The sequence below is a fragment of the Delphinus delphis genome, chromosome 15, assembly GCF_949987515.2.
Source record: "Delphinus delphis chromosome 15, mDelDel1.2, whole genome shotgun sequence".
NCBI lineage: Eukaryota > Metazoa > Chordata > Mammalia > Artiodactyla > Delphinidae > Delphinus > Delphinus delphis.
This window is the reverse complement of record NC_082697.1, coordinates 21989821-22011140: the sequence shown is the minus strand read 5'-3', so window position 1 is coordinate 22011140 and position 21320 is coordinate 21989821. Positions and strand designations below refer to the sequence as shown.

The 21320-nt window shown below is 43.7% G+C and overlaps 1 protein-coding gene across 4 annotated transcripts in view; it reads left to right on the top strand.

The window, feature by feature from the left end:
* Positions 1 to 1834: 1834 nt before the first annotated feature.
* The window catches only part of RPN2 (ribophorin II), a 53907-nt gene continuing 34421 nt past the window's right edge, over positions 1835 to 21320 (top strand). Inside the window, exons 1-4 of one of the 4 annotated variants that reach the window (XM_060030821.1) lie at positions 1835 to 1965; positions 5768 to 5961; positions 16325 to 16420; positions 16990 to 17165. In XM_060030821.1, the coding sequence (XP_059886804.1) occupies positions 1953 to 1965; positions 5768 to 5961; positions 16325 to 16420; positions 16990 to 17165 (479 nt within the window). In that variant the 5' untranslated portion in view covers positions 1835 to 1952. Of the gene's footprint in view, positions 1966 to 4721; positions 5962 to 16324; positions 16421 to 16989; positions 17166 to 21320 lie in introns of those variants that run through there. The other 3 variants (XM_060030820.1, XM_060030819.2, XM_060030818.1) reach the window with 3 other exon arrangements.

Genomic DNA, 21320 nt, shown 5'->3' with positions numbered 1-21320 from the left:
TATTTTCATTTATATTAACGAGTAAGATGTAACTGAAACTTCAGAAGTGACTTCTTTTCTGAATGGGATAATAGTTTTCAAACAGGAGAAGAATATTTCCTCAAGTTTTTGTGCTATTGACAATGTGAAATTGATTGATGCAATATACTTTTAAGTTTAATCTCTATTAACATTTTCTCCAACATTAAGTTTACACAGTAAAAAAGCAATACGTCAAGCTCTGGTCTGTAGCATGTGCTGACTGTATGGGGTAAATATTCTTATTGTAGCCAAAATTCAGCTATTAATGTTACTGGGAAGAGATTTGTAGTAGCACACCATGATATAAGATTTTTACTATTCAGATATTATAGATATAAGCTACCACAAAAACACAGATGATGGTAAAATACAGCAAAATAATTAGGAAATGATGACTTTGGTTTTCAATATACTTTATTTCATTGTAAGTGCGTATAGTTTAATTTTTCTAAATAGCTGTATTTAACAACCAATTTGCAAAATTCCTTTTATTTATATATATGTTTATTGAAGTATAGTTAATTTACAATGTTGTGTTAGTTTCTGGTGTACAGCGAACTGATTCAGTTATACATATATACTCTTTTTCATATTCCTTTCCATTTTGTTTTATTACAGGATATTGAATACTGTTCCTTGTGCTATACAATAGGACCTTGTTGTTTATCAAAATTCCTGATAAATTTAACAGTAGACTCTCCAAGCGAGTATGAGGCTTCAGCACACCATTGGTTGTCTTATTACTGAGTTGGAAAGAGTTCTTTATATATTCTAGATCAGTGCTGTCCAATAGAATTTTCTGTGGTAATGGAAATGTTCTATAGTTCTTCACGGTCCAACATGATCTCCACCAGCCACATGTGGCTACTGAGTGCTTGAGATGTGGTAAGTACAACTGACAAACTGAATTTTTAATTTTAATTAATTTAAATTCAAATTAAAATATCCACATATTTAATGGCTAGTATACCATACCCGACAGCACAGTACCAGACATAGAAAGAACTGACTCTCCCTTATTTAGGATAATAATTTCCGGGACACTAATTATAGTAAGAGTTATCGCATAGTGAATACTTCATATGTTCATAATAGTTAAAAGCACAGATTATGGAGTCAGACTGTCCGGGTTCAAATATTTCAGTTTCCTTCTCTATAAAATGGGAATACAAATAGTGCATATTTCACAGAATGGTGATGAGGAGTAAATGAAATAGTGTACATGGAGTGCTCAGTACACTGTCGGGCTATCCCATAAACTCCCAATAATCGGAGTTAGCTATTATTGAGTTCTTAGATAAGTCACTTCCTTTTTTGAGCCTGTTACTTCGTCTGTAAAATTGGGCTAATATTCTCCTGATACAAATGCTGTGCAAATCAGTTAAAAAATCACTCGTAGGTCAGTTATTAAGAACCGAAACAATCTTTGGAGAAAGTTGCCATAATTTTTAATTTTCTAACAAAACCCGAAACCCCTCGAACATTGCTGGCCCTTCCCCACCGCACCCTTCCTATTCCTTTAAAATCGGCCGGGCTGCAGAGAGACGACTGAGTGACAGCGCAATAGGCCAATCACAGGAGGACGCGTATAAGGCCCACCCCCAAGGCCTCGTCCAACCGCGTGCCGGCAGCGCCCGGAATGGGATGGTTGCGAGGCGGTCGGTTCCAAGTGGGCCAGGGTGCGGGGGGGAAGCGGGCCTGTACTCGAGGACTGCAGCGCACTCTGCGCGCGAGGACTGGAATTCCGGCCGCAGCTGCTGGGAGTGACCCGGCCCAGCGGGACGGCGGGGGACTGACCTGTGCCTAGAGCCCATCCTAGCACGCGGGGTCTGCCGCGAATCCCTGGCGTCCCCTCCGGCGCAGTCTTGGAGCCACTTTCCCGAGCGGAAGTCCGCCTGTGTCTCGGGCCCTGGTGGGACCTGCTAGGAGGAATGGCTCCGCCGGGTGAGGCGTTGCGCATGGCTCGACAACGGGGTCCCGCGGCCCGCAGGCCTTGGCGAGTGGGCTCTCGCCCGCAGGATACTAGTGCTCGCCACGCAGGAGCTGGCTAGGCGGGATCCCCTTACCCTGCGGGGCAGGGGCATGGGCCTGGGCATGGGTTCGGGCTCGGGCTTTTGGGCTCGAGGGTCTGACGAAGAGCTGGCCAGCGGGTGGGATTGCCGCGGAGGAGGGGTTGGGTACGGGTGCGGCGCGGAGCTGCGGGTCCCCCCGAGGCCCAGCCAGGGACCGCGGCCGCGGATAACGCTCGGGCTGACTTAACTCATTCATTTGACTTGCGCGGGCTTCCGGGCCAGGAGGCGTAAGAGTGAGCTTTTGGCCAAATCATCCTGTTTTTTAAAAAATATTTATTTACTTATTTATTTGGTTGCACAAGGTCTTGGTTGCGTTAGGTAGGGTCCTGAGTTATGGCATGCGAACTCTTAGTTGCGGCATGCATGTGGGATCTAGTTCTCTGACCAGGGAGCGAACCCGGGCCCCCTGTTTGGGAGCACAGAGTCTTAACCACTGCGCCACCAGGGAAGTCCCTCGTCCCGTTTTTGGACCATGGTTTCCTTTTTAATGAAAGGAGCAAGACAGTCAGTCATCTCTCTTTGGGAGCTTAGAGCATGAGTCCTGAAGTTAGAGTCTCCGGTACAGACTTGGAGTCTGCCACGTATTCGTTAATGTGACCCTGTGCAAGTTACTTAATTTCTCTGCCCCTCAGTTTCTCATCTGTAAAATAGGTTAGTAAAGTTATCTATCTCATGAATTACAGTGAGTGTTAAATCAGATAATCTCCTTGCGTAGCGTGGAACAGTGCGGCACTAAGTAAGCGCTCAGTAAGCTTAACTATATTGCTAGGTATTGAGTGGGCACTGTGCAGGATGGAACCTCATGTAGTCTCACAACAACTTGGGAAATGTGTACTGTTATTATTTCCATTTGACAGACGGAATATCAGAGAAGGGAAGTAACTTGCCCCAGGTAAAAGTGAATAAGTCAGTGAGCTCACTGCTCCATTATTTGAGAGGTTGAGGATAATAGAGCTCCTGCAGTTTGGTTCTCACCTAGTTACGTGTCTTAGGGCAGGTAACTATTTCTGAGACTCAATTTCATGGTCTGTAAACCGCACTCACTTGGATGTTGAGAGGATTTAATGACTAAATGGATGCAAACTACTTAGCATAGTGTGGGCATACCGTACACATGTTAAGTGCTCAAATTTTAGACCCCACAGTTGTTATGATTAATATGAGGTGGGAATATCAGGATTCTGGCACAGATGCTGTGTTAGGGGAACTTACAGTCGACCTGGCAAAAGCTAGTCATAGTTACTCACTAGATCTTAAGGTATTGAGTGCGTGCATACGGGCCTCTCACTGTTGTGGCTTCTCCCGTTGCGGAGCACAGGCTCTGGACGCGCAGGCCCAGCGGCCATGGCTCACGGGCCTAGCCGCTCCGCGGCATGTGGGATCTTCCCGGACCGGGGCACGAACCACGTCCCTTGCGTTGGCAGGCAGACTCTCAACCACTGCGCCACCAGGGAAGCCCAGCATAAGTATCTTGATTCCTCTTTTACATCTTTCAATCCATTATCAATTCTGGCTTTAACTTTGAATTCTAGCCAGACTTCAACCACTTCTCAGTACCTCCATTGCTGTCACCCTGGGTTAGACCACCAGCATCTTTTTTCCTGGGTTATGGCAGTAGTCTTCTATCCTTACTTCTCTGTAATCTCAACACAGTATTGTTTATTCTCAACACAAAGTTCCTGTTAAAATGTATGTCGAGTCACTCCTCTGCTCAAGATTTTCCCGCGGCTCCCATCTCACTTTATAAAAGCCAAAGTCCCTATAATGCCCTGTGGATTTGGCCTCTGCTACGTCTGTTACCTTGTCCTTACTTCTCAACCCTTGCTTAATCCTCTCCAGCCATATTGTTCTCTTTGCTAAGGCGAAAAACACCATCTGCACTCCTGATTCAGGGTATTTGCCCTTGCTTTTCTTGGGATAGTTTCCCTCCAAATTTCTTTATGACTTGCTCCTTTTCCTTGAGGTTTACACACAATATCTTTATTTCTTAGGGCTTCACAGGCTACCATATGTAAAATTACAGCTCTTCCTGATATTCCTTCTGTGCTTTATTTTTCTCCATAGCACTTTTCACCTTCTAAGATGATGAATAACGTTTCATAATTATTTTGTGTAATGTCTTTCTTTTCCAACTAGAATGTAAGCTCCATGAGGTTAGGGGTTTTTGTTCTGTTTCCTGTTGTATTTTTAATACCAAAAATAGTGCTTGGTACATAGTAGGTACTTAATAAATATTTGATGAATGATGATCCACATTATAGATCTCTTTCTAGTTTTTTTCAAGAGCTTTTGCATTCTTTAGGTTATTTAACACACATGAGGACTTAAATAACACTAACACTCATGCCCCTAGTGTAGGCATCCCTTCTACAACATTCTCTAAAAAATAGTGGAGTGCGAACTCCATAGATAGACCTGGGTTTGAGTCCAAGATTGGCTATCTCCAAGCTGTTCTGGTCCTCGGTTTTCTTATTTGTAAAATACCTTTTTTAAGGTATTTAAGGTATTTCTAGTTCAAACTAAATTTGACGCTATAGGCAAAGGAGCAGTAATCATTAATGTTAACCTTGTGATTACTGTTACTTGGAAGGCAGACTGTTCATGAAGCTGCCCATCTGAATGCGTTTTTTTCCAAATGAAAAGTAGAAATGTTCCACTTCTGTGATTTCTCTCTGTCCCCTGGGGCATAATGGATGAGGATTGATTTTTCTTTCCATTTATTCAGCAAATATTAATTCAGTACTGCTATGTGCCAAGCAGTGTGCAAGATCTGGAATTCCTGGGATGAATAAAAGCAACGGTCTCTGTCCTCATGAAGCTTACAGTCTAGCAGAGGAATAAGACATTACACTACTAATTTTAGTTGTGAAAAATTCTGCATAGAAGTGCAGGTTGCTGTGAGCAGATATAGGAACAACAACAACAATAATGTAATAGAAGGAGTAGCTAACATTTATATAGCACTTACCTATATATGTGCCAGTCACTAGCATTTTCTGTATTAACGCATGTAATCCTAACAACCCTGAGGTAGATACTGTTATTATCCCACTTTACACTTGAGAAAACTGAGACACAGCTGGTCACATTGTAACTGCCATGGCCACCTTGCTAAGAAGTGACAGAGCTAGGATTTAAACCTGGCCCCAGAAACCTCGTTGTTTGCTACTTTATAGTACTGGGACCTCATCCAAAGGAGGGCTGTTGGGAGGCTTCTTAAGGAAGAGATACTCGAAATCTGAAAGTCGAAATTAAGCAGGAGAAGGCATGCAAAAGAGCTGGGTGGGAAAGAACACGACTACTTAGAGGAGCAGAGAGCAACAGATGAAAGAGTGGGGGAGGAGATCTGGTTGGGACGGGCAAGGCCACGGGGAAGGATTCAGGATCGGGTTTGTCCTACGAGGCATACGAGTTACAAATGTACTTCAGATGGGAATGGCATGATGAGTCCCTTGCTTTAGAGGCACAGAAGCTGCTGGGAGGACTGTCGTTCAGAGAGTTGAAGACCATGCCCACCACTTCCCCAAGGCATGTCTCCAGGTTGAACCTCCCAGTTCCCTCACCTTCCTCACATAATTTGGTTCCCAGACCTTGGTGTGCCTCATCATTGGAACTTTGTGTAGAACTTTGGAATAGTGTGGAGTGTATTTATTTAATAGTCGTTTCCCCCCAAGGTTCAAGCACTGTCTTCCTGTTGGCCCTGACAATCATAGCCAGCGCCCATGCTCTGACGCCCACTCACTACCTCACTAGGCATGATGTGGAGAGACTGAAAGCCTCACTGGATCGCCCTTTCACAAGTTTGGAATCTGCTTTCTACTCCATCGTGGGACTCAGCAGCCTTGGTGCCCAGGTGCCAGATGTAAAGGTAAAGACCACTTTTGTCTTGGTGGCCTCATGCCTTCACTGGGTTCCTTTTGTGTACTTCAAAACTAACCCTTGCTCATTTGAGGATAACCAAGGCAGACCCAATATAATAAATATTTATATCAGTCTGACAGATCCTTTTTTTTTGTTGTTTTTTGAATGCCCAATATATGTTAGGACCATGCCAGATGTTTTAGTAGAATATAAAGGAGAGCAAGTCATAGATTCTTTAGAAACTTTTTTTTTTTTTTTTTTTTTTTTTTTTGCGGTACGCGGGCCTCTCACTGTTGTGGCCTCTCCCGCTGCGGAGCACAGGCTCCAGGCGCGCAGGCTCAGTAATTGTGGCTCACGGGCCCAGTCGCTCCGCAGCATGTGGGATCCTCCCAGACCAGGGCTCGAACCCGCGTCCCCTGCATTGGCAGGCGGACTCTCAACCACTGCGCCACCAGGCAAGCCCCTCATGCTGTTTTTGAACATATTTCCTTATCTCTTTAATTCCTATAAACTGATAGTTAGCTCTTGAGGCTTAATTATAATCAGGGTCAGTTTTCTTGGCAGAAATAGTTCATAGGCAGTGCTGTGTGCTTCCTATCAGTGGATGCATAATATCTGATTGTTTCATTTTTAGTTATGATAAAGTTGAATCAGTGGATTCAGGTGTTGTCATACTAATCTATCTCCTGTACACAGTATATAGTAGGGACTTGTTTTTTATCCATTCTGGCAATCTCTGTCTTTTAATTGGAGATTTAGTTCATTTATATTTTTTTGTAACTATACTGTTGGGTTTAAGTTTACCATCTTGTTTTCTATTTATCCATTTTTTTCCTCGTCCTTTCCTGTCTTAGATTGAATCTTTGTTTTTTAATATTCCAGTTTATCTCTTATATTGGCTTTTTAGCTTACTTATTTTTTTAGAGGTTGCTCTAGAGATTGTAATATGCATCTTAACTTATCACAGTATACTTTGAATTATTATTTTGCCACATCACGAATAAGGAAGGAACCTTATAACAATATATTTCTCTTTAAACTCCCATCATTTGTACTATTGTCATACTGCTTACATTCTTTCAAGGGTCATGGCCTTGTCCTGTCTGTTGTCCAGCATCTCAGCTTCATCTATTTTGTTCAGTTTTACAGTTATTTATGACAGGCTGGTAAATTCAGTACGTTTATTTCTGTCCTGGTCAGAACTGGTAGTCTCTGTTGATGTCTTGCAATCCATTGCAATTGTTACTGTTTTTGATGCTCAAAATGTCCCGTTTTTGCCAGTGGGCCAGAATGTCTCTCTGTGTGTGTTTTGTTTGTTTCTATGTAATCCAGTAGTCTTTGAGAGTTTCTGATATCCTTGGCTTAAATATTTTCTGGCCGAGACTAGAATCAGTAATTGTTATTATCTATTTATTTATTTATTTTATTTTATTGCGGTATGTGGGCCTTTCACTGCCACAGCCCCTCCCGTTGCAGAGCACAGGCTCCAGACGCGCAGGCCCAGCAATCATGGCCCACAGGCCTAGCCGCTCCGCGGCATGTAGGATCCTCCCGGACCGGGGCACGAACCCGTGTCCCCTGCATCGGCAGGTGGACTCTCAACCACTGTGCCACCAGGGAAGCCCCTGTTATTATTTATTGAATGTCTCATGTGCCAGGTACCCTGGATATGTTATCTTGAGTTGTCTTCATTCTATATGGTCAGAAATATTATCCTGTAATAGAGGAGGAAACGCAAGCTCAGAAAGGTTAAGAAAATTGTCCAGTGTCTGCCAACCATCATCTGCATAATGGCCCCCAGGTTCAAATCCAGCTTGAAGCCTGTTTTTGTAAATAAAAGTTTACTGGAACACAGCCACGCCCCTCACTCACATATTGCTATGGCTGCTTTTGCACTTTAACAGTAGAGTTCAGTAATTACGGAAGAGACTTATCTGGCCCCCAAAGCCTAATATTTACTCTCTGGCCCTTTACAGAAAGTTTGCTAATCCCTGCTATGTGAGAGCTGTGCTTATTCAGATTTCTTCCTGACAGCTATCTCTTGTTGCTGCCCAATATTTCCTTCCTGTGTGTGACTGTTAATGAAACAGACTTCCCTCATGTTGTTTTAAACCCTCCAGGTCAATATACCTCCTAATAAAATTAGTTTTGTTCAAGAGAAAAGAGTACAGGCAGCAGAGTCGCTAGTCCAAGTTTTTAATTCTGGCTCCATCTCTCTGTAAAATGGGAGTTGTGATGCCTTCCTCATGGGATCATTGTAAAGATAAAGTGAAATCATATTATGCCTAGTAAGTGACTGGCCCACGAAAGGCCCTTTGAATGGTAGCTATTATTATAATTATATAATATTATATTATAATTATTTAATAATTGTTATATTATAATTTTAAAAGTTTTGCTTCTATTTATAATTTATTCAGGTGAGTTCAGACAATGCTGGCGCAGATACTGTATGGAAGGCCCACAGTGTCTGTAAAGGGCTTGGGAAAGAGAGAGAACAGACAATTGGGAGACATAGGGTGGAGCAGTCTTGACCAGTAGAGGTTTTGTATCATAAGGTGTAGGAGAGAAAATTGGAATATTAGGCTAATGTTAAATTTTGGCGGATCTGAATGCAGGATGAGAGTTTTCTGCTGGTCTGTTTGAAAATTCTGTGGGACCATAGGATTCCGTCTAGGGGCCTCCTGGAGGAGTGAGGAGTGAGGCACTCTCACTCTAACTGAAATGATACTTTTTAAAATTAATTTATCAATCAATTAATTAATTAATTTTTGGCTGCGCTGGGTCTTCGTTGCTGCATACGGGCTTTCTCTAGTTGCGGCGAGCGGGGGCTACTCTCTGTTGCGGTGCATGGGCTTCTCATTGCAGTGGCTTCTTTTGTTGCAGAGCATGGGCTCTAGGCGCATGGGCTTCAGTAGTTGTGGTACTCGGGCTCAGTAGTTGTGGCTCGCTGGCTCTAGAGCACAGGCTCAGTAGTTGTGGCGCACGGGCTTAGTTGCTTCGCAGTGTGTGGGATCTTCCCGGACCAGGGCTTAAACCCGTGTCCCCTGCATTGGCAGGCTGATTCTTAATCACTGTGCCACCAGGGAAGCCTCAAATGATGCATTTTTATCTGTCTCATGATTTAGAGCTGCACGTGGATTTAGGTTGAACTCATGCCCCTATAGGTTTTCTCTGCTGATGTCATGGGTTTGAGGGCACGTTGGTCAGGGCTGAAGACATAGGCTGAAGCCATCCAGACAGCTGCAGTGCAGTGTGATTTGGGGGTAATTGCGTGATTAGCTGTGGGCTTTTTATTCATAATACAGACTCTAAAGTCACATTGGTTGGCTTCAAGATCTTGACTTCACAACTACACCACTGAGTAACCTGTGCAGCTTACCGAACCTTTCAGAATCTTTATTTTCTCATCTGCAAGATGGAGATAGTTATAGTACTCAGCTCACAAGTGATGGATGTAGGTTGGTTGGCATGGTGATGGCATGTAGTAATGGGTGTAATCAGTATTAGCTCTTAGTAGTACTATTACATGGTAGTAGCAGTAAATGTATGTTGATTGACATTTTAGTTTTTCTCCTACTGTCATCCCCATTGCTTAATGCCTAATGAAGAGGGTGTTCCACAAATATTTGTTGAATTGTAAACTTTAGCTTAATAGAAATGAAAGTTCTCTGAATGTGCCTCTTAATTGGAAAATAAATGGGTTAATCACGTACTTCATTTTAATCACTTATGAAATGTGCTGTGGTGATGGTGTGATGTGTACATTGTAAGCAGTGGAAGGAAGGGAGTTGTATGGATATTTTGGAGTTGGTGAATTTCCTTATTAGAGGTGTACACTAAAGAAATCCATTGAGAGAGAGTCTCTGTTACTGTCACTTCCATGTAGTGGGATGTGTCCTGCTCAGCTGTTGTTGCTTTCAGCTGAGTAGAGAGAACTCCCTCAGTTCTGCTAGATGCACTGAGTTGGTTGTTCTCACAGATAGATCATTAGGGGAGATTTTGGTTATTTTGTCGAAAGAGATTCAGCAGCAGAACTGAGAGGAATGGGGTTTAATAAGAATATGAGAGTAGAGCGCAGCTCTGGGAACAGTGGAGTGTGGAATGAGAGTTGATTTTAGGTGTTATGAAGACTGAACATCTTTCATTTTGGTATCAAGTACTGTGTATGTATATTTTAAAAACATAAGCACATGAGAACGGCGATTTTATAGATTTTTTTAAAAAAATAAATTTATTTTATTTATTTATTATTTGGCTGTGTTGGGTCTTTGCTGCTGCATGCGGGCCCTCTCTAGCTGCTGTGAGTGGGGGCCACTCTTCGTTGCGGTGTGCTGGCCTCTCATTGCGGCGGCCTCCGCTGTTGTGGAGCATGGGCTCCAGGCACACGGCTTCAGCAGCTGTGGCACATAGGCCCAGCAGTTGTGGCTCTCGGGCTCTAGAGTGCAGGCTCAGTAGGTGTGGTGCACGGGCTTAGTTGCTCCGTGGCATGTGGGATCTTCCCAGACCAGGGATCAAACCTATGTTACCTTGTGGGGTTAAGAATCCCCACACGCCGGGCTTCCCTGGTGGCGCAGTGGTTGAGAGTCCTCCTGCCGATGCAGGGGACGCGGGTTCGTGCCCCGGTCTGGGAGGATCCCACATGCCGCGGAGCGGCTGCGCCTGTGGGCCATGGCCACTGAGCCTACGCGTCCGGAGCCTGAGGCCGGGAGAGGCCACAGCGTACTGCAAAAAAGAACAAACAAACAAACAAAAAAGAATCCCCACAGGTGGATCCTTAACCACTGTGCCACCAGGGAAGTCCCTATAGATATTATTGCTTAGCTTTTTATAAGACTTAGGAACATTGAGGGTTATTTTGTATTCATTTTAATGAAAATATTAAGTAAATGGGAGACATACTATGCAAAAATTGTGATGGTAGATTAGATTCTAATGACTGAAATCAGGACACATTAGACAGTGTTCACAGGTTGTCAGTCAATCAGGCACTTTCCTGATCTGTGAAAGGGGATAAGAATATCTACCTTATAGAGTTGTTGTGAGAATTAAATGTGATAATAAGTGTAAAGTGCTTAGCTCAGTATCTGGCACATGGTGAGTGTAAGGTAAGTATATCTGTATCCATTCAACAAGTGCTGAGTGCTTTTTGAGGGCCAGGCACTCAGCCAGTTACTGGGAATAGCAGAGAAGCAGGCACTCCTTCAGGCAGTAATCATTTTATGGAGCATCTGCTATGTGCAAGGTATTATGCTAAGTGCAGAGGAGCTCATTAACTAGTGAGAGACAGGAACCATAAGAGAGAGAGCAGGTGTGAGTACAGAGACACATGTAACATGTAGTGCGTGGAAAGTGCCAGGGGAGTCCAGAAGAGGGAGCTGCTCACTCACCCGGTCTTCTGAGAACACTTACTCTTAGTTCCAACCTTGTACAGGGGGAGTTACCATCTGCGCTGGCTGCTACACGATTCCTTTAGTCATTCATCAGATGTCTAGTGAGTTTCTGCTGTGTGCTGAGCATGATGCTGGGCACCGGGGATTCAGTATTGAACAACAAAGAGAGCGTCTGCCTTTTGGAATGTATACTCTAATAGTGGAGACAAGCATTAGTCGTGTAATAAATATATACATGAATATTTATAACAATGGTAAGTTTTATGAAGGTGAGATGTATGGTGTTATAGGTGTGAAATAGGGGACTTTGACCTGGTCAGGGAAGGCACTTCTAAAGAAATCTCTGAACTTAAATCTCACTCTGTATACCCCTAAATTACAACTCCTTGAGGGCAGGAACTTTGTTGATTTTACTTGTTGTGTATTTCCAGTATCTAGAGAGCACCTGGCAGGTGGTAGTACTCAATAGCTGTTTATTAAATGAAGGAAGGTATGATGGGTCTGAATTCTAAAAGGAAAGTAGGATTTAACCAGGAGATGGGGAGGGAAGAGACTTTAGCCAGAGGAAGTAGCACGTGCAAAGGACCTGTGCAGTTAGGGAGCAGATTACATTTGAGAGACTGCAAGGAGGCTGTGTAAGAACAGAGAATGCGAGAGAGCTAGAGAGGAAGGCCGGGGCTAAGCCTCCGTGCCTTGGTAGTCAGAGGGAAGATTTTGCTTTTTCTCTAAAGAGAAGTTGATTTTAAGCAGCAAGTATCAGGATCTAGTTTTCATTTTGGAAAAGTTTCTGTCCTGCCTTGTGGAGGACAGACTTTCGCAGGGGAATATGGCACAAGATTGAATGCTGGTGGGGTACAAAAGATAACACCTGGACTTCTGACTTTTGCCACATGAATGGATGGTTGGGATTCCTTAGGATAGGAATACAGGAAGAGAATTAGGTTTGTGCAGGAAAGATCATAAATTCGGTCTTAAAGATGTTGAGCTTAAAATGCCTTTGAATCATGTAAGTGGCCTTTGAGAGAAGTCTGGGCTGGGGGTACAAATCTGAGAAATATCTGCATAGCGGTTCTGGATGAAGCCATGGGCATGATTGAGATCACCTAGGAAGAGAGGGGATGGATGAGAAGTGGGCCTAGGAGTTGAAAAACTCCAGTGTTAAATGGTCAGGCAGAAGAGGATGAAACTTGAGGAGCAGCTGAGAAGGAGGAAGAGAGCCAGGGGAGGGCAGGGGAATCCCGGAAGCGAAGGGAAGGGAATGTTTTAGAACAAGGAAGGTTCTATCTAGGGTTAAGGGCATGAGCATTGGAAAATGTCCTTTGGCTTCCATAATTTGGAGGTCATTGGTGGGAAGAGAGAGAAGGTAGCAGCTGGAGGGGAGAGAAGGATCAAGGTAAGTTTTACTTTCAAATCAGTCTTAAGTTTTGTTGATACATTAGGAGTTACCAGTGGAGAGGGAGAAGCTGAACTGACGAGATGGATGGGCTTCCTGATGGAGAGAACAGCCTGTACTAAGCCTAGAGGCTTAGAAGTGCTTGTTGTGTTGTGGGGGCCGTGAGTTGGCTGGAGCAGAGGGGTGGTCAGAGAGCATGTGGAAAAAGCCGGCCCAGCTACCAAGACCTGGTGTGGATGGAGGCTGTCGCCAGCGTGTGCCGCAGTAGCCTGCACAGAGCCTGGCAAGATTACAAAGCCTAGACTGAGAGGAGACGGGAGTTGGGGGCTGCTGCTGGAGAGGAAAGGGCAGATGAGAGAGAGAGATTTACTGTCTTCTTGGTTGCTGATTCAGGCTGGGGAGTTGTAGGGAAGAATGGACTGAGAAAAGCACTCATGTCCTTCACTCAGGAGGATATTTAGGTAGCTGGGCACAGAAAGTTGGAGGGGAACAGATAGGGGATGGACATTTAGGAGGCCATTTTCAGCCTTCACTTGTGAGGGTGAGTGTGGAACTAGGGCAGCAGGAGTTGGAGTTACAGATCCCTGCAAGCGGCCAGCTGAAGCCTCAGATCTGGGTGGGCTTACTGAGGGTCCAGAATATGTTTTGTGAGGTCCCTCATTTTTGCCACTATTAAAACTAAGCTGTCAACATTTTGAGCTTTGAAGCCACAGACCCTTGGTACTGTTTACCTAGATCTGTCTGTGCAAACGAGTAGGCATGATGCTGGTTTTATTCAGGAACAGGTCGTTTTTAATAGTCCCTTGAGAGAGAGAGACAGGTTGTATAGCTCAGACTCTGGAGCCAGGCTGCCTGGGTCTGAATTCCAGCTCCTCCATTAAGAGCTGAGTGACCTTGGGCAAGTCAGTTTCCTCTCTAATGCCCCAGTTTTCTTGTCTGTAAACTTAAGGTAATAGGAGGACGTAATGCATAGATCCCCCTATTAAATAAGAAATGCATATACAGCACTTGTCAACAGTGCTTGACACATTTTAAGTGCTCAAAAATTGGTAACAATGACCATAATCATTGTTTGGGGCCTTGGGTGTTGTTCCATTGCTAAAGCACCAGATGGCGACAAAGCACACATCTTAAGCTTGCCCACATTCTGCTGAAAGGATTCCTTGAGTAGGTTGTTTTCTTCAGATCCCTAATTTGTGCAGTATGAAGTATTTTGTTTCTTTTCTTTTTCTTTTTGGATTCTTTCAGACTTCTGGTTGAAACTCATTTGTTTGAGACTCTTATTTAAGTACTATTCATAAAATTTAAAACAAAAGTTTTTTGGTTGAAGTAGCGCATGCATACAGTAAAATACCAGATAATACAGAACAGCTATTAGTGAAAAGCAACCATCCATCCTGTGGCCCACCTTGTCCTACTCCTGGGAAGCATCCACTTTTAACTGTTTTTATTACCATTTAATTTTGAATAGCTGAATTTTATATTACCTCAACCAAAATATTTAGTGCTATAACTAGCTATTAAATGTTATTTCTTAATATAGTAGGAATAGCATGGGTTTTCTTAAGTGCCTACTCTGTGCCAGGCACTGTGGTGGGAATTTTTCAAAGTCTCTGCTCTCAAGTAACTAGTCCCTGGGGGGGGAGGTAGTTAGTACAGTGTGGTAAGTGCTTTGGGGGAGTGCTCGGGAGGGAAGGCACCTGGCCTGTCCTGGATGAATGTCAGGGAAGGTTCTCTGGAAAAGGTGACATCTGAGCAGAGGTGAAGATGGGACCTGGTTTGGCAGGCAAGAAGGACAAGGGAAAGGTGCTCCTGGCACGGGGTGGGGGGTAGCAGGGTCAGGAACATAAATGGTGAGAGCATGTTATGTCTGGGAAGCTGCAGTGGGGTGGAGGGTAAGATTTTGGAGTTGGAGGTGGGGCTGTGGTGAGGAAGCTGGCACAGAGAGTGAGGGTCAGTCATGAGGGCATTTTAAAAAATATATTTATTTATTTATTTATTTATTTTTGGCTGTGTTGGGTCTTCGCTGCTGCATGCGGGCTTTTCTCTAGTTGCGGCGAGCAGGGGCTGCTCTTCATTGTGGTGCACGGGCTTCTCATTGCAGTGGCTTCTCTTGTTGCAGAGCATGGGCTCTAGGCACGCGGACTTCAGCAGTTGTGGTGTGCAGGCTCAGTAGTTGTGGTGCCTGGGCTTAGTTGCTCTGTGTCACGTGGGATCTTCCTGAACCAAGGCTCGAACCTGTGTCCCCTGCATTGGCCAGTGGATTCTCAACCACTGTGCCACCAGGAAAGTCCCAGTCATGAGGGCATTTTATGCCAGATCAGAAACTTTGAGTCTTGTTCTGAGAAGGATAAGGAACCACCCAAGGGTTTTAATAGCAGAGTAAGGTGGATACACTTGTCACCAAGACAAAGCTTGTGGTGCTGGCCGCATGACAGGCCAATAATCGAGAGATGAGGTATTGGGGCAAGGAATAAAGACTTTGTTCAGAAAGCCAGCAGACCGAGAAGATGGGCTCATGCCCCAAAGATCCATCTTGCCTGAGTTAGAATTCAGGCTCCTTTTATAGTAAAAGGGGTGGGAATAAAGTCAAACACTTCCCGGTTCCCATCAGCCTCCAGAGGGGTTGTGTTAATTTCTTCCTCCCTGCAGTCATTCACAGGTGGGCCTGGTCGGGATGTTTCCTGTGAGCTAAACAAAGATATTTTAGCTTAATGCTCATAACCTGGGAGGTCATTCCCAGAGTTGCGTCATCATGTATAATTTAAGCTTATAGTCAGCATCCCTTTAGTGATTAACTTGTAATAGGATACAAAAGGTTCTTCCCTATTACACTTTTGCACCTCGTAAAGATCACTCTTGAAGCAGTATGCAGAATGGATTGCATGACTTGAGACCAGTTAGGAGATGAGTGTAACAGTCTCCATGAGAAATGGCAGGGGCGTGACATAGGGCAAGAAGGGAAGCCAGAGAGTGGGGATCGGGTTTGAGAGACTCGATAGGCTTGGAGGGTGAGGGAAAAGTCGAGAATGAGTCCTAGGTTTCTGATTTAGGTAGTAGGTGCATGGTGATGCCCGTACATGAGCCAGAACGTCCAGATGAAGAAATAGAAGGTTTCTAGCTTATGTTAGATGTGTTGAACCTGACTTAGCTTTGGAGACATCGAAGTGGAGACACTGCCATTTATTAGCTTTGTCACCTTCATTACATTACTTACCAACTCCAAGCATCAGTTTCTTATTCTGTTAAATGGGGATGATAGTATCTGCCACAGGGTCCTTATGTTCATTAAAAGGAAGAGCATCATAAACACCCCACACAGGTTATGGCCAGAGCAGGTGATCAGTGGAAGTGGTTCCTTTCTAGGTTCAGAAGGACGAGAGTGCCTTCAGGTTTGCTCTTTCTATGAAGTTAGCATTTTGGGATAATACAGTGTTCTGTGGAAAATATCTGCTTGAAAAATGAAATCTTGTGTAGCTCTCATACTTTAAGCCATCATGGATTGCTGAGAATTATAAAAACACATACAGTTTTCCTAATCACTGTGAATTTCACCACTTATCATTGACTTTCCCCCCGTTTAGCAAGCATGCACCTTCATTAAATCAAACCTTGATCCAAGCAACGTGGATTCCCTTTTCTATGCTGCCCAGTCCAGCCAGGCCCTCTCAGGGTGTGAGGTGAGTCCAGCTTCTGACATTTACATTTACTTTAAACTGTAAAGTGTATTTTTAAAAAGGGAAAGTCATGTCAGAATATTTTTTTTTTTTTAGCAGTGAGACCCCATTAAGTGTGGGTGGGAATTCCATTCTTGTGATTTTTTTTTTCTTAAAGAAATAGACTTTTTATTTTTCCCAAGTTTTCACTTTTCATGAATTTTAAATAACTTTTTCCTATAGTTGCCTCTCTTCTGGGAAGTCTTATTTTTTTTCTTTCAGTCTCCCTTTAACATTTAAAAATGTTTAAAGCAAAAGAAGAATGCCCCCACGCCAGATTTCTAGAAATCCATTTTTTTGAACACAGAAGAAGAGCCATATCAGTAGACAAGTGACTTGCCAGAATCTTTTTAAAAGTGTTATGCTGAGGTTTTACAGATATTTAATTCTCGCATCTGAGATGTCGAAGAGGGGTGATCACAGCCCAGGCGGGTGGTGTGACCTCGGCAGTTGCTCTGCCTGCCATCTTTGGCGTGCCTTCCACAGGCTGGCAGCACCTGTTCTAAACTCTGTGTGTACCCATCCTTTCTTAGATCTCTATTTCAAATGAGACCAAAGATCTGCTTCTGGCAGCTGTCAGTGAAGACTCCTCTGTGGCCCAGATCTACCACGCAGTTGCAGCCCTAAGTGGCTTTGGCCTTCCTCTGGCTTCCCAAGAAGTGCTCGGTGCCCTTACCTCTCGCCTCAGCAAGGAGGAGACCGTGCTCGCGTAAGTCACCATCTTGAGCTCTTCTCAGGCTACTATCCTGAGAGGCTTCATCCACTGGTTCCACAAGTATTGTCTGGGCACCTGCTATGTGCCAGGTGCTCTGCTGGCACTGCAGATGTCATATTGTGCTAAGGCAGGTAAGGTCCGTGTCCTTGTGCAGCTCGCCAAGACACGGTCTCCCTCAAGCTGCTCCAGCAGAAGCAGATACTGAGTCCGAGCATAAACACACTGCCACAGAGACACGACTGCCTTTGAGGTTAGGGGCTGAAGCAAGGGTAGGGGTGACCGAGGGAGAGTGGGGCCAGAGAGCCATGTGCATCTCTTACTGCAGCTTGGCCAGGCCATGGTGAGATGTTGGCATTGGAGGCTCCGCCCTGGAGGAGGGCTCACGGGTTCCCTTGGAGAGGTGGGGGAAGTAGGGCCTCAGAGGGGGGAGTATTCTAGGGATCAGACCCTGCTCCTCTGCAAAAGGCTCAGGCGAAGGAGAAGCACCTTATAGGAAGGAACTATACGTTTAAATGTTGCAACTGACTCAAGGATGTTTACTAAAGTTAAAAGTAATAGTATACGTAGTTTTTTTTTTTCCCCTTTGACACTGAAACTCCTCATTTAACACAGTATATGTATTTTTCGTTTTCTGTGTGTCCCCCATTTAATTGCAACCCTGAGACAGATTGGAGCACCTGGACTCCTATTCATTGTTCAACAAGATGTTAGTGACACCAGTTCCCTACTGCAGAATAGTCCAGTTGTTTCCCAGGGTTTTTTCTTTTTTTTTTTTTTTTTTTTTGCTGAGAACCAAAATGTTTCTAAACTTGAAGCTTTGTTAAGGGCAGGGCTCACAGTCAGTTGACGTTCTCCCTGTCACTCTCATGCCCTATTCATATTCACATGGTCAGTAATCAGTGACTTTGGGGCTGGTACGTTTCTCAGGAATGACATTTTCCGCACCCTTTGCCCAATGCTTGGCCCTGTGGTCCTCCTGTTTCAGATTACATTACTTTGATCTCGTCCCATAATCCCTTGTGGAATGCCTCTGCAATCACCACCATATCTCCTGTCATGAGATAACGGTCAGTGCCTTACTCTGATGCCACCTTCTACAGAAAAATCTTTCCCTTTCCCTCTGAGCAAAAAGGAAAATCTCCCTCCTCTAAACCCCAGAACAGAAAGAAGTACAAAGAAAGTACATCCATTTTGGAGTGAGTTAGACTTGGGTTTGAACACCAGCTTTGTTTCTTCCTTGCTGTGTGACTTTGGGCAAGTTAGTAACCTCTCTGAGCCTCATCTGTAAAATATTACCAACAATCCTTACATCATAGAACAAATGTCAAGATTAAGTAAGATAATACATGTGATGAGCCTAGTGCAGTGCCTGGTCTTAACGGGCATGGGACAAATGGAGTTTGTGCTCTCTAGAGCATTTCCTTCTTAGGTCCCTTTTTTAGGGAGCTGGTTACTTCCTTGGTTGTATTGTTTTTTCTGCATTAGATTTTAAGCTTCTTTACTTATAGTGCTCAGAGAGCCTGGCACATGGCAGATGCCCAAGAAAGAGTTAATGAAGGCTGAAACTATACTTTTGTGTTTCTATTCTATCCTCTTGCAAAAAGCTTCAGGTAGAAAGACCACACGCTTGGGGTGAGAGAGAACTGTGTCCAGACTCTTCTACTTAATACCTCTGTGGCCATGAGCAGGGTGTTTAACCTCCCTAAACCTCAGTGTTTCCATATGTAAAACAGGGAGAATGATATCTGTCTCATAGGGTTATTGTGAAGATCAAACTGGCAGCATGCCTTATATAATATTACTACTAATTTACCCTATTTAAGCAAATCTGATATAGATTAGGACTCTTCTAAATGGGCCTTCTACATTTAACTGGACTTATTCTAGGAAACGAATGTTCATAAACTTGTCTAGAATGGTAAAAAACATTAGTAGCTTTGAATGAACAATTTGAAAAGATTCTATTGTGGTCTCTCATAACCCAATTTCTTTGAATCATCTGCTGTTTATTAGCAAGACAGGATCTGCTTTCTTAGCATTTGAATATAGTGCTCCAGAGGGAGAGAAACTGCTGGAGTATAAGTAATTAAAGCCAATGACAAAACTTTTCAAAAGCTAAGTGGATTAATTTCATTCTAAAAACTTCTGAGGTTGTTACCAGCATGACGCTTATTCGTTCCAAAGAAGAGAAAAATGATATCTTAATTGAAAAGTTCTTTCTAGGCTCTCCTAGCGGCCTTTTCTGGGCTCAGCATTTATCACGGGCAGATGTGGGATTTTTATCTTGTTTGGAAATTCAGGTTTCATTTTCTCAAGTCCGTTCTAACAGCAAGCATCCCAGAGGGGTCATTGAACACTCTGGGGCTTCCCTCTCTGTGAATTGTGACTCCTCTGTTTTCCAGCTTACCATCTTAATGGAATTCGTTTTCCATGGAGGGAATCTAAATTGTTACGATTGTGATGAAAGCGGACAGATTCTCGCTCTACATTCCCCAACACACCGACTTGATAAATGGTGGTTTTACACAAAGGCCCGGTCATCCCTTGGGAATTTGGGAACCTTTCTGGGGTGGACCAGCAGTTGGCTTAACCACCAGGGGTCCTCAGCTTTCTCTTTTCCACCCCGAGAAGCACCATTTGTATTTTTCAAGTTATCCACATTAAGAGAATAGAACGTAATAAAAAATCTTATGTGGACATACTTACTACATTCCGCCTTAAAAAGTTTATCTTACAGAAATACACTCATAAGTGGATAAAAATATATGAATAAACCATAAAAAAGAATGAGGTACTGATACATGTTACAGGATGGCGAGCCTTGAAAATGTTACGCGAAGTGAAAGAAGCTAGACACAAAGGGTCACATTTGTATGATTCCATTTATATGAAATATCCAGAATAGGTAAATCCATAGAGACAGAACACAGGTTGCCAGGGGCTGGCGGGGAGGGGACAGGGCAGGGGATGGGAAATGGAGTGAAGCTGTTTAATGGGTATGGGGTTTTATTTTGGACTGATGGAAATGCTTTAGGACTAGATAGAGGTGGTGATGGCACAGCGTTGTGAAATACACTAAACGCCACTGAATTGTTCACTTTCAAACGGCTAACTTATGTGAATTCACTTCAATAAATTAAAAGGTGTATATACACATACAGCCATGAGTAAGGGTTCACGGTTACAGCATTGAACAGTTACAGTTCATCTAAGCAATGCAGTGCTATGTCGTTGTTAATAAGGATGAAATATATTTATATGTCCTCACGGAAAGATCTATACAATCTAAATAAATTGCAGGACAGTTATCTTTTAGGGGTAGGCATTACAGGAATTTTAACTTTCTCCTTTAGTAATGTATTTGAAGTTTTGACAAATAGGTACTTTTATAATCAGGAGTAAATAGTAGGAAAAGAAAAAAAGAATAGATGCTGGTTTGAGAACCAGATCTTCTATTTCTTTCATCTTATTTAATGCCTAAAGGACGGGTGGCTTCCAGGTCTCCGAGCAGGATGGTGACAGCACAAGCGTTAGCTGAGTGTCTACCGAATGCTTCCTGTTTATATTGCATTAATCTGGTTTCAGAAAAGTTGCTCCAAATTCTACCCAACAACCTACGTGTGTAGATTCCACAGTACTTCTTTGGTTTTGGAGTAGGAAAAGTAGAAAAGAGGCAGCCAACCTCTGCCCAGCACAGTTCCTCTTACAACATGGGGATGCCAAATATACCTTCATTCGATGAATTGGCTCCTCTTCTCCCTCTAAGTATATCTCTTCTAAATCTGATTAAGTCTTAGTCTGGTGTTCTATATGTGATGCCATTAGGAACCAAACAGATTTTCAGAGGGGGGGTGACCTGGTGCACCCTCTCTTCTCTCTGCCCTCAGTACTTATGTGGATCCTGCTGCCCAGATTGCCTTCTCTCTAGCTGTAGTGAACTTTGTAATGTAATGGTCTTTTTTTTGGTGGGGAGTGGGGTGGGCGCTGCATCACGTGGCTTATAAAATGTTAGCTGCCCGACCAGGGATCGAACCTGGGGCCCTGGCAATGAGAGTGCAGAGTCCTAACCACTGGACCACCAGGGAATTCCCTGTAATGTAATGATCTTTGTTACATCTTTCCCTAGACTATAAACAAGCTCCTTTGGGA